Source organism: Spea bombifrons, chromosome 5 (genome assembly GCF_027358695.1).
Source record: "Spea bombifrons isolate aSpeBom1 chromosome 5, aSpeBom1.2.pri, whole genome shotgun sequence".
Taxonomy (NCBI): domain Eukaryota; kingdom Metazoa; phylum Chordata; class Amphibia; order Anura; family Pelobatidae; genus Spea; species Spea bombifrons.
In genome coordinates this window covers 85,188,161-85,200,808 of record NC_071091.1, presented here as the reverse complement: position 1 = coordinate 85,200,808, position 12,648 = coordinate 85,188,161, and the positions used below count along the sequence as shown (strand labels likewise).

Below are 12,648 nucleotides of genomic sequence, written 5' to 3'. Positions count from 1 at the left end.
AGTTAAAGGGCCATAAGAACAACTTTATTGGCTGCCGACAGGGGCCTCCTCTAGCATCAACCAATTGGTTGATGCCAGAGGAGGCCCCTGCAGGCGACCAATAGAGTCGTTTGCACTTTAACACCTGACGGCGAACCTACGGATTTCCGCTCCCGTTAACCCCTATGATGCTGCGTAGAGAAGGTAGGCTAGATAGGGACCAGGGAGATTAGTTAACAAAGATGAAGATTCTTTGCGTTGTGTGGCTTCATCTTCGTACACGTTTGCCGCCGACATATTTGTATGTTCGGTATTCGGGCTGAATACGAATGCACAAGTCTAATTACATTAAAATATAAATATTTACCATGCTCTTCATTCCATTTTCTTTCTTCAGTAGCAATCTGCATATCTACACAACAGGCAAAAAAAGTATGAGATTAAACACCAAGACGATCCAGGTCTCATGGTAACTCTGATTGTTTTGTTGTCTACAGAAGTTTTCCATGGATTTTATAGTCTAATATTGGTGTGAAACATAGTGGGGTAGTGGATGATTTGTTTATTTGTCAAGCTGTCCATATTCAGACTGATAGTATAACTACATTAGATATTTTATTGGTCACATTATTGATCATGCCATTGTACAGAGTCATTAGGCTTAGTGACGGTCTATGCAACCAAAGAAAAATGACCTGCCCAAAATAAAATATAAATTTACATGCATGCACATACGTCCATTACAGTTGTGTTGGATTTAATACCTTCAACCTCCAGCTCAATTTCTGAATGAAGCACACTTTGAGACATGAATGGAAGCCACCTGCCAAAAGTGGACAAGAAAGATTTAACTATGATAACATCTTAATCATGCATAACAATGAGTCCTGGGATAAACTATGATACTGTACCTTAAGCCTGATCTTCAGCATCTAATATATATATATATATATATATATATAAATGTAAAAGTTCACACTACTTGAACTCTTTTTCAATCTATCAACGTGATTCACTTCCCAGGTGCTTACAGCCTTGACAATAAAAAAGTCCACAAAAGAACGAGCACTCACAGAATAAAAGATGGATTGATTGATTGATTAAAGTCTTCCTATTTAAAGCCAGTATTATACAAAGATGAGAATTTTATAATAGTGTACCTTTAAGACACAACCATTGGAATATAAATGTACCTCACATTTAATTTTTCATTAAACAACTGGAAATCAGATATGGTTATGATAAAGTTCCCTTATGACAATGCAACTATATGTTTTACAATTGCTGAAGTATTATTTAAATTCCATAAGAATAATCAATACATGTTAAAATAATTCAAATGTGATTTTAAAAAATGTATTGTTTTAATAGTCTCACTATTATTTTATAAAAATAAATCCTAGCTTCTGCTTTCTTTACTGTGGAAAGGCTCAACATTAGACGAATATGTGAGAAAAGAATGAATATCCCCATGTGACAGGCAGAAGGATCTTAGGAAAATGAAACTTCAGGAATTACAGACAAACCATATTTTGACACAGAAGTTCAGAATTATTGGTGAGCTACGTTTCCATAAAACTGACATCAAACATGTAAGCGTCCTTGAGGGAAATGAGATATACCGCATTTAAAAGGACATGCATAAGAATTGTGATAGTCTGAATAATGTTACCTTTCACAATTGAATATATATTCTGAGTTCTTCCCCTGTTCCCGAATGATTACTTTCTTACAATGCCAGTACTGTGACTTGTGATTGGCCTCGCAGACAAGGAGCACTTTCTGAAGCTTCCCAAGTGACACAGCTTCAATTTCAAACACATCAACCTAAAGCATGATAATAATGTCAATTCTGAGGAATGGAAAAATAATCTATGCAACGCTCACTTACCTGTGAGCCTCCTGCTACCACATGGCATAGCTATTTAGTTTCATAATAGAAGAAGAAAAAAAAGATTTGTTTTTCATAAAGTTCTACTTAAAAGAATGGAATGTGTTTTTGATACTGATTTTGGTGCTTGGAAAGTTGCAGAGATGCACAAAGGATGACAAAGTTAAAGAACTTAGGTTGCTTGGGAAAAATATAGAATAAACAGAAAAAGACAGAAAAATAAAAATAAATGGACTATGGTTTAACCCCTTAATAACAAAGCCCGTACATGTACGGGCTCAAAATGCCATTGTTTTCAATGGGTTTTGGGACCGCCCATTGTCCTTAAGGGGTTAAATTTAATTTTCTATATGATTAAGAAGTATATCAAAATAAATTGTAACTCAACAAATGATATCTTATAGCCAAATAATTGTATGAGTAGGGACTTCTACACAAAATGTAAAAAAAAATATTTTGGATGCAATGTTTTTCTTTTTCTGTGCTTTAAATCCATAATTAACCTATATGTTTACAGTACGTACAAAAATATTATCATCTTGCAAACAATATTTAGAACCCTACAACAGAAATAATTCTTCCTTTAAACAGAACATGCATTGATATTATTTTATACTAATATTCCATTTATGTAACTATCACCAGCATATCTGATCAATGGCATAATGTGGAATAAAATAATATCCATACAGGTTCTATTTACAATTAAGGCATACCTGTCCTGGTTGGAACTTATGCGGGAAATCTGACTTCAACAAAAGCCTCTTTCCTGTGTCTCCTATTTCTCCATAAATACAGATGTAAACTGGAGCGTTGGTTCCTGCTTGCTCAAAGGACTCAGTGTACACGCTGATCAGGTACTTCACAACTAAAAAATAAACAGAGCTCTCAGCGTCAACTGTATCAAATGATATGCAGAAATATGTTAAATAATATATCACTGTAGTTTAATCAGGGATAAGTCAAAAGTGAAACAAAATACAATTTTGCTCATCTAGTTTTGGGCCCCTGTGGTGGAACATTTGGATAGAAGGGTACGTCTCTTGCTCCACTCTATATTCTATTCAGATATATAAACAGTTATTTACGCTTAGCCAGTCTGGAATCATTCTAGAATCTCCACAAGTCCCATAGTTCTGTCCTGTTCCCAGATTATATACCAAACTATAACTGCTTTGCCCCCTATATTACTATATTAGTATATTACTAGGTCCTACAGACAAGGGCATGGTGTCCTAAAATGGCTAGATCTGTTTGTTTTATGTTTCATTAGCTCTGAATATTACATTACAGCATCGTATCAGTTGGCAAAAAAATGATTAAACAAAAAAAATCAAATTTGAAGCTATTAATATATTTTGCATTTTGCAAGGATGTGCCTGGAAGCTCCTCCATTTGGAGGAGGTTCACCGGAAGGTCATGTCCCATTGTCCAAGGAGAAGCAGACGAAGAACCAATACTTCTTGGAGCAGTGACAGAAGAACAAGAAGATGCGAGATTAGCAGCAGAGCTGCATGACACGGAGACAGGGACAAGAAAGCAGTCGGCAGAGAAGGTAGGGAAACATTCCGAAAGAGCATGAGAGAGTGAATGAGAGCGTGGGAAAGCATTAATGAGAGAGTGAGAGTGAAAGAACCAACAAAATAAAACATTTTAGAGCTGTTTTCATCCGTTTCGTTGGGGCCCCTCCTCATTTTCCAGGATTTATATGAATTGTCAAAATGTTCTAATGCACAAGTCTACTAGATATTTATATAGTTTGATATCTACCCTTGACACTTTATAGCTAACTTATTGTGGAGCTTAAAGACCACTGAAGGGTCCAATTGGGGCTGGGCAGCCAAGTTGCATTTGCCAGCCATCTATAGCATATAAAAGGGATTTAAATGATGAGTGTTTGTTAGAGTAGGCAGTCAAATCAACTTTTGGCTAAATGTTGAAGTGTGATATTATTTAGTAGAGCCACCCATATGTTTATATTTCAGTATAGGGCCCAGCCACCCTATGGTAGAGGAAACAAAAGGAGGGGCATTTCTCGGTGTTCAAATTGTATAAACTAGACTCCTTGTTGATTACTCAACCTGGATTACCTACCTGGATAAACAAATGTACCATTCTCTGTGACGGGAACCTCACACACGATTTCACAGTCTCTGTTTCTGGACAGCCACCTGTTAACCTCAAAATAATGTGTTTTTCCATTTTTCATTTTCTCTAGGATTACCTGAAAATAATAAATAGAAGAAACGTGTTTCCTTTCTCTTGATATTCCAGGAAATAATAGAAAAATGAATAGGTGCAGTGGCAGAAGAAACCAGAATAGATATCCTAATGGAAGTCCATTCTGGTTTCTTCTGCCACTTCTGGTGGATGTCCTGATGGTCAGTCCAATTTATACAGTCTTCATTTCGACATCTGTTTTTCCCTCCACAAAATATGACTCCTCATTTGTCTGGTTGCAGCTTGCTGTTCAGGGGTTGATTGGGAGGAGGCTTACTTGCACCTTCCCTAACACATTAATAAGGTTTTGGTAGCAGTATAAACTGCTTTGTGTGCCCACTATGTAGGAGGTGAGAGTACGTTCTCACCCTATTGAGAGTGTGCCTTGACATGGCGGGTGAGCTTAATTATGCTTTGGCCAATTCATATAACCAAAACCTCTCATTTATATTATGTTTATATATTTGTTGCCAACTTTATTAGGGTGAGAAGTGTAGACAGTTTTTGTTTTTTTGTATAAATTGTACAGCCAATAAACTGTATTTGCAGCATGGTCACGCCTGTTTGGTAGGCCTCGTATTACACATTTGTATTATTTGAGCCTGGGACTAGCTTAGCGCACCAACATTTTTCTTTTCCCATGCTTATTTAAAATAAGACATGACAACCTGAGAATGACCAATGACCTTCGAATTGTGCACATGTATTATTTATAATATAATATATATATATATCGTCTGTAGTATGGATGGGTTGTTCTGCTTTGCTGGCATTTTACAAACATATTTCACAAACTTTGGATTTTGGAGTGTATACATCACATTAATATGCTGGCAGTTAATGTTAATTAAATTTCCATCTCCCTTTTAAAATATAGCTATAATCAGATGATTAGACCAATTTTCATGCTACATTTACTTGGCTCTGTATAGATCCACTGAGATTTGCATTGCTGTGAAAATGTTGACATTAGCTAAGGATCTGTGAATATGAAGTTACACAAATCTGTTAAACATAGAAACTGAGAATTAGTTGGTATGTTAAACCAGCACACACATCAAGCCCCCACTAGTGTCAAAAACGGTACACAGTATTATATTCCTGAATCCTGCAAAAAAAAAACACACTGCAATGGTTGTTCATCAGGGCCATTAGTCCTTAATCCTTTGGATCAGTTGTCTACATCCAATAACAAATGGAGAACAGATCCTACTATTGGGTAAAATTGGCTGTAACTTACCTGATTGGGGATAAGTAGATTTAACTGATCAAAATAACAAAGTTTCAAATCTAGGCTCATCCTAACAATATATGTTTTGTTATATTGATAATCATTTATCTATGAAATATGCGAATGACAATAAAACACAATGAAAAATAAAACTGAATGCCTTAAAGTTAAACAAAAAAAAAATGATTTGCCTGAAACAAACATTTTACGTTAACTAAGTCTGTCCAAAAGATGAGCTCATCTGTAGGTTCAAATTCATTCATTCATTAACAGCAGAGACACCTTGTGGTCAGTTAGTGAAATCCGAATAGTACAAGCTTAATTTAGGTGAGCAATAATGAAAATGCATTCACACATGCAGCACACACAAAAAGCATGAACAAAATTGTGTCCGTGTCTAAATATTTCCGGATCTAACTGTATATACATACATCATTTATAGTATATTATCCAGTGCTGGACACAGTTTTTTTTTGTTTTTTTTTGTACAAATTTTTGAAATGTTAGCAAAGATAAAGCCAGACATGCAAAGCTCCTAAGAAATTAAAGATAGTTTTGTAGACCTGATATTGGCACACTATCTAAAGAATTACTCAGATGTTAATGATGAACAAAACATGTTTAGATTAAGATCAGCTGAAAAGTTTAAATCTGACTCATTAGTAGTCTACAGGAGGAAAGGAAAATGCAGTATTAGTGGAATGATTTGGAATTTTTTCTTGGTGACGATGGAACAAAAACAGATCCTCTTTATCACACAAACCTCATATTTTTAACTTACTGATATACTTGATGTTTTTAAGAAAGAAACTATGTTCAGTCTACCCCAAGAAGTTAAAGTGAACACTGAGCATCTGAATCCTCGGAACCAGAGTTTTCGCAACAGTGTTGCATACAATCTTATTGAACCAGAGGAGAAAAATAAGAAGGAAATCCTAACAAACTAATAATAATAATAATAATAAAAAATCAAGGCTTGCTTGAGATTCTGGAAAACAAAGATTCTTTCATAACTACATCCATTGTCCAAAAAAACAGGAGCCTTCCGCTCTGTAGAGATAAGGATTATTTGGTCCTCCATTTCTGACCTCTAGTGTCTCCTTGATTTGTACATTATACACAACTTTGTGTAAGGTGTAAAACGTTAAGTAAATTTAAGTCTGCTGGATTTTGGAATTTAAAAAATTTGGTTATGCACTCTCAGAAAAGAAGAGTCATGTCTTTGATTCGCAGAATGACTTAAGGTAGAGTGATCTGAAAAAAGGAAAATCCAGAACCTTTCCCCAAAAATAGATACAGAAATTAAATGTCTTTCCTGCTTGATCATTACAATTAGCAGAGTTTGAAAGTAAATGCCTTTGTGTAAACTGAACACTCTGGAAAATGCTTATAATATAACATGTAAGGGTTTAGAAATTATCAGTTACTGGGAGTACTCTTATTTTATACATCTAATTGCTTTTACGGCAAAGGGAATTCATTGACACCCTTCAAATTATCATACAGGATTTATGGCATGTGGTAATCAAATGGACTGTATAAAATACAATAGAACATATGGCACAAAAAACCATGTGGGCATAATTAAAATTACTTAAATTCTATGCCGTTTCGATATTCCTAAAGTAAACAGATTCAAAGCAGCCAGATGGCATAATTTGTTATGCAAAGTGATTCTAGCTATCAAGCTGCAATGGCATTACTTCAGTCATAAAGTAAACAACCAAAGATAAATATATGTATTTTACCAAGTCATAAGCAATCCAGTTTTATTTTTTTAACCAGGCTATTTTGTTGGTTCTGGCCATTTTTAATGTGCACAGTAAAACATCAGCATTTAGATAGAACTCCCAAGCTCTGACAAGCTAAGGTTGGTGAGAGTTACAAAACAACATATAAAACACAGCTGGAGAACCATGGGTTGGTAAGCCAGGTGTAAGTAGCATCTGTATACCCGAGCTAGTAGTAAACCTTTCATGCAGCTGGGTCCAGGCGGAGCCGGATTAATGTAGGGGCTGATGTAGCTGCAACTCCAGGCCCCCACCTGAAAGTAAGCTCAGTCAGGGCTGGGCTGGCTGTACACTGAAGTGGCCAATGCAGCCGCACATCCACCAGGGCCGTCTTTAATGCGGGTCAAAAGCCTGCAGCAACCGCGTTTGCAAGGGCCGCTATGCGACCAGGCCTGCCACTCCAGGGGCCACGGGCAACCCTCACAATCACTTCAGCAGAGGCCCTGCTTACCTGTGCGTTGTTCGCACACACTGTGCAGGCAACGTCTTTTGTACTGCCTAGGAGAAGCAGGAACACAGCGGAGTCATGAGAAGTTATGTCACGTTACATGACCCTGCTCTGTTTCTGCTTTCCCAGGGCAGTACAAGATAAGTTGTTCGCACACAGAGGGAAACAGCAGCCCCTGTGGAAGTCTGCGAGTGGCACCAAGAGATCTGCAGTTCAGGTAAGAGGGTGGGGGAGGGTATTGAACGAGTATGTGTGATTGAGGGAATGAGTATCTGTGAATGAATGAGTATCTGTGAATGAATGAGTATCTGTGAATGAATGTGTATCTGTAAATGAGTAAATGAATGAGTATCTGTAAATAAGTATATGAATGTTTCTGAATGAGTAAGTAAATGAATATCTGTGTGATAGCATAGATGTGTAAGTGGGGGAAGCATGGCAGAGGGAGGCTGTTTGAGGCTAGGATGTCAGTGGATGTCAGTGTGGCAGAGCCTGTCCTGATGTGTGTGTTTGGACTTCGGTGTGGCAGAGGCTGTCTTGATGTGTGTGTTTGGGTGTCAATGTGGCATAGCCTGTCCTGGTGTGTGTGTGTGTGTGTGTGTTTGGGTGTCAGTGTGGCAGAGCCTGCCCTGGTGTGTGTGTGTGTGTGTGTTTGGTTGTCAGTGTGGCAGAGCCTGTCCTGGTGTGTGTGTCTGGGTGACGGTGTGGCAGAGCCTGTCCTGGTGTGTGTGTTTGGCCATCTGTTTCCTGGCACTTAACTTACTGTAGGAATAAACGTAACTATTTAATTTTTACTTATCCAGAGATGAAACGCCCTTCTGAATTTGTAGTGACTTCAGAGGACACACTTTCTAGGCCCAGAAATCAGTCAGAGGAAAAGTAAGGTATTATAACAGAATTTACTTTTCTTGGGTCTTGATCGGACCTAACCACTGGCCCAGGCTTAAAAACTCTACCTATGTAAAGACCTTAGCTGCAATGCTGGAGCTATTCCTGCCATTGACCAAAGCCTGACATCTGATTTTGTTTGGCTTGTGAAGACAGGAAAATAATAATCTGTGGTTACTTAAAGTCCTCCTCTTATTTATGGTTTTGGCCCTTAAGCTTTAATTATGTCACATGCAAGTTTTGCTCAGCTTGCTAGTGACTCCCTGGGCCAAACCTGAGCTCAGGTCATGTTGTACACTGTCTGGTTCACCCATCTTTAGAAAGAACATGTAAAAATAAGCTTTGTTGGCTCCAAATCTTTAACCATTTTAGGTTAATAATCATACACAGAGATAATAATATGTACCATTTTACCTAAGCAAAACAAATTATTCAAAAGATTCAGATGAATGTTAAATAAGTATTCCTAAAACATATCTATTAGGGTAAAACACATAAATGCCATTATTTGGTAATGTTAAGCTATACCCATTTCAGCTCCCACTCAGGACGGTCACTGGTTCCATCATGTCCAATCCTTATCTTGTATATTTTTCCGATATTTGGTAGTTTCACCTAAAAACAAACAGAAATAATACATTGGTTGTAGGTAAAGATTTGTTAATATATGTGTATAGATGTATATTGTATATACAATTCCCTATGCAAAAATAGGCATTTCCTATATTTGCATACCTTTAGCTTTAATGTCATAATTATTATTAATGTTCGTAGGAATAACAGAGATGTACGTATAACAATGCTTGTTTCCATTGAATGCTTATGTGTAAATTTTATTCCAATATGTACATTTTATTTCATGACCTGGGTACAGCAGCTGTTTGCCAGACCTCCTCGGTAGCCCTTGGACCTCTGAGTGGGGATTAGCTTTACTTACTCACCAACCACTACTTGTGATTTACCCTGCCCTTTGATGTAGCAAGTTCCACCACCATTCTGTTAATGCCCACTCCTTCCTTCTAAATAGAAATGGAGGGGAACCACATCTCTGACAAGGCTTGTGGAAGTCAAGGATGTTTACGGAGCACTAATTAAAATGTCTGCTACAAAACCTGCTGCTGCCTGCTACTTTGTGGCAGCATATGAAAGAGGTCCTGAGGTATATTCTCAATGAACTTACTGTCCTTTCAACTGCCTTATGTTCTTGAAATAAGTCCTTCACAGTATCCTCAGACATTATTTAGATCATTTTGGCCTACTATGCAGATCAAGTCAAACATTTAACACACATTTAAGCCCCTCAATACATACTGTTTTGGGTCTGTTCAGAAGTGGAATGGTCAGTAGCATTAAGGCTTAACCTGATTGACCAGAAATTATTCTATATAAATGATAAAAATTAAAGGAATAAATAAATGAAAACAAAAAATTGAATGGGGGTCGACCTTTCTTGCCCAATCCTGCACATGTTGGGCATGAGGTAATTTAATCAACCTGTGGATATTCTGCTCAAGTACAACACCCACATCCCATCCCCTGTCCAGAGGGATGGGAGGCGATGATCCTATGAGAGACACAAACCCTAACCCATACCTCCCATTCATGTTTTATTTAATTCAACAATCCCACTGAAAAGAGGGTGGGGGTTAGGTAGGTATACCCCTGTCCCAATGCACAAGGGGCTGTTAGAAGAAGGGGGTTGATTTCTCTCTCTGTTAATAGGTTTCCTGGGGACAGTAGCGTACCTGGGGAGTGCGGTCCACTCATGGGGGGGGTGCTACCAGGCCAGCATCGGGTGTACACCCCTCCAGAATCTGACGCTAGAGGAGCAGCCTCTAACCAGCTTAAAATCAATCAAGGTAGCAGAGTGTGAGAAAACATTAGTAAGTGTGTGAGAGTGATGGGAGTTATGCTGTACCATTCTCAATGTCTTGTTCAGTGTATAGTGGTGGGAGTCATGTTGTACCACCATCAGTGTCTGGCTCAGTAGTGATGGGAGTTAAGCGCTAACATAACAAACTAACACAAAAGGAGAAGAGGGCCTGCTCTTGTGAACTTACAATCTAGTTGATGATGGTACAGCATAACTCTCATAGCTGTATACTGAGCCAGACATTGACGGTGGTACAGCATAAATCATATCACTATATACTGAGCCTACCACGTCAATCCCTTGCTCAGTTTTTAGTGATAGGAGTTACACTGTACAACCATCAATGTCTGGCTCAGTATATATATATTGATAGGGGGTTATGCTGTAACACTGTCAATGTCTGTCTCAGCATAGAGTGATAAGAGTTATGCTGAATGACCGTCAATGTCTGGCTGAGTGTATAATGATAGCAGTTATGCTGTACCATTGTCAATGCCTGGCTCAGTAAAAAGTGATGGGTGTTATGATGTACCACTGTTAATGTCTGGTTTAGTGTATAATGATAGCAGTTATGCTGTACCATTGTCAATGTCTGGCTCATTGTATAGTTATAGGAGTTACACTGTACCACCGTCAATGTCTGAGATAATGTATAATGATAGCAGTTATGCTGTATCACCGTCAATGTCTGATTCAGTATATAGTTATAGGATATATCTGTTCAATAAGTTTTATTATTTAATTTACTTATTTAATTTATTTTTAAGTTAATATTTTATTTTTTCAGATTTTTACTTTTTCCAGTTGCCATACAGTTTAGATTTTTAAAATGGGTGCCACATACAGGATCCACCCCAGGTGCCAAATACTCTAGGTACACCCCTACCTGGGAACCCCTGTTTTGTGATTTATTATATCTTTGTTTAGAAGAAGATTGTCAGCTTGCAAGTTAATGAAATTTGGACGTCGGACTTTTTGTCCAACTTGTGCAAATTTGGTGCTGCAAAATCGCATTGTGCTAACTCATAAGTGTATTGGTTGTATTGTCCCACTCCTCGGGCATACCATTAAACTAGCAGTAATAGCAGATAAAGGCTTTTTCTATTTATAATTTAAACTGATGTTATAATTCTGTTCAGCATAAACGAGATATTAATATTCTAAACTCATTTTTCTTTGTTCAATAAACTATATTTATTTCTACATCTGCAATGCGCCATGTAAATTATTCGCTAAGAGTGGCAATTTATGAAATAATTACCTTCAAATTCACTAGCATCACAATAATTAGCTTAAAAATTTCCTTTGGGAACGAGCTTCCAGGATTTTGTGTACTAAGTAGAGACAAAAAGTATCAGTTTAACATTTTTGATTAAAAATTACTAAAATTTATATCTCTGGGGATTGTTTTTTTCTATAAATAACTATGCCTCTTTGAGTTATGTGCAAAATGAACTCATACGATTCCATATTGTTAAGAAAAAGCAGGAAACATATGCTTTGTTGGCTGCATTATATTTGTTTTGTTAATTATTGTCATTTATAATTACTAATGATTAGAAAAAAGAACATTACTGGTGACAGCATATTTGTAATTATTTACCCAGAGGTAAGTAACATATATAATTAATACAAATGGGCACACTATCTGTTAATTAGTCTTACTCAGAGTCAGTACTCATTTTCAGTTTCTTGGAAAGTCTAAATCTAACCCCTTTACCATATACATAGATAGAAGACAACAATGCAGTGGTGCCAAGCCCCCTAGGTCACTTATATGGTGTTACTCAAATTTACATTGGCATGTACTTACCTGCTTCTCCTTCCATGGCATCCTCCTCCTCTTTAGCGTTAGTGCTCCAGCACCGGCCTTGTCATTCTCTTGTTGACATAAACTTGACACCTTGTGAGATAGACTGTGACTCACAGGTGGTCAAGCCGTGTAACTGCTCCTCAGGGAGCTGTATATAACAGTTCAGTGATTCTGAAAAAGACTTCTATCTAGGGGCGCTATCCAAAACGGTGAATATAGAAGAGAGGAAAAACATCTACCATAGGATGATATCTTTTGACACTTGTAAACACGTGATAATTGGGTACACTCACATTTAAACGCTTGATACATCCATCTAAATGTGAGTGGAAGTCTTTTTCAGAATCATTGTTTCAACATTTCGTGGAGGGTTGCGGCGGTACACTAGATCAGTAAAAGGAGAATATTTCCTTGATTTTATTACTTTTACTTTCACTTTTGACACAGTTTTTTACTTCTTTATATCCTTTAACAGTTCAATTGCAGTCTCAGTCAGTTATGACCTAGGTCCAAGC

At 37.3% G+C, this 12,648-nt stretch overlaps 1 protein-coding gene across 1 annotated transcript in view; it reads right to left on the bottom strand.

Annotated features, from left to right (window-relative positions):
* The window catches only part of LOC128497737 (lipoxygenase homology domain-containing protein 1-like), a 64,144-nt gene that overhangs the window by 17,695 nt on the left and 33,801 nt on the right, over nucleotides 1–12,648 (bottom strand). The window contains exons 18-23 of the mRNA XM_053467899.1: nucleotides 8,976–9,062; nucleotides 3,965–4,094; nucleotides 2,587–2,738; nucleotides 1,652–1,806; nucleotides 744–802; nucleotides 347–391 (exon numbers count right to left, since the gene is read on the bottom strand). Of these exons, the coding sequence (XP_053323874.1) occupies nucleotides 347–391; nucleotides 744–802; nucleotides 1,652–1,806; nucleotides 2,587–2,738; nucleotides 3,965–4,094; nucleotides 8,976–9,062 (628 nt within the window). The remainder of the gene's footprint in view (nucleotides 1–346; nucleotides 392–743; nucleotides 803–1,651; nucleotides 1,807–2,586; nucleotides 2,739–3,964; nucleotides 4,095–8,975; nucleotides 9,063–12,648) is intronic.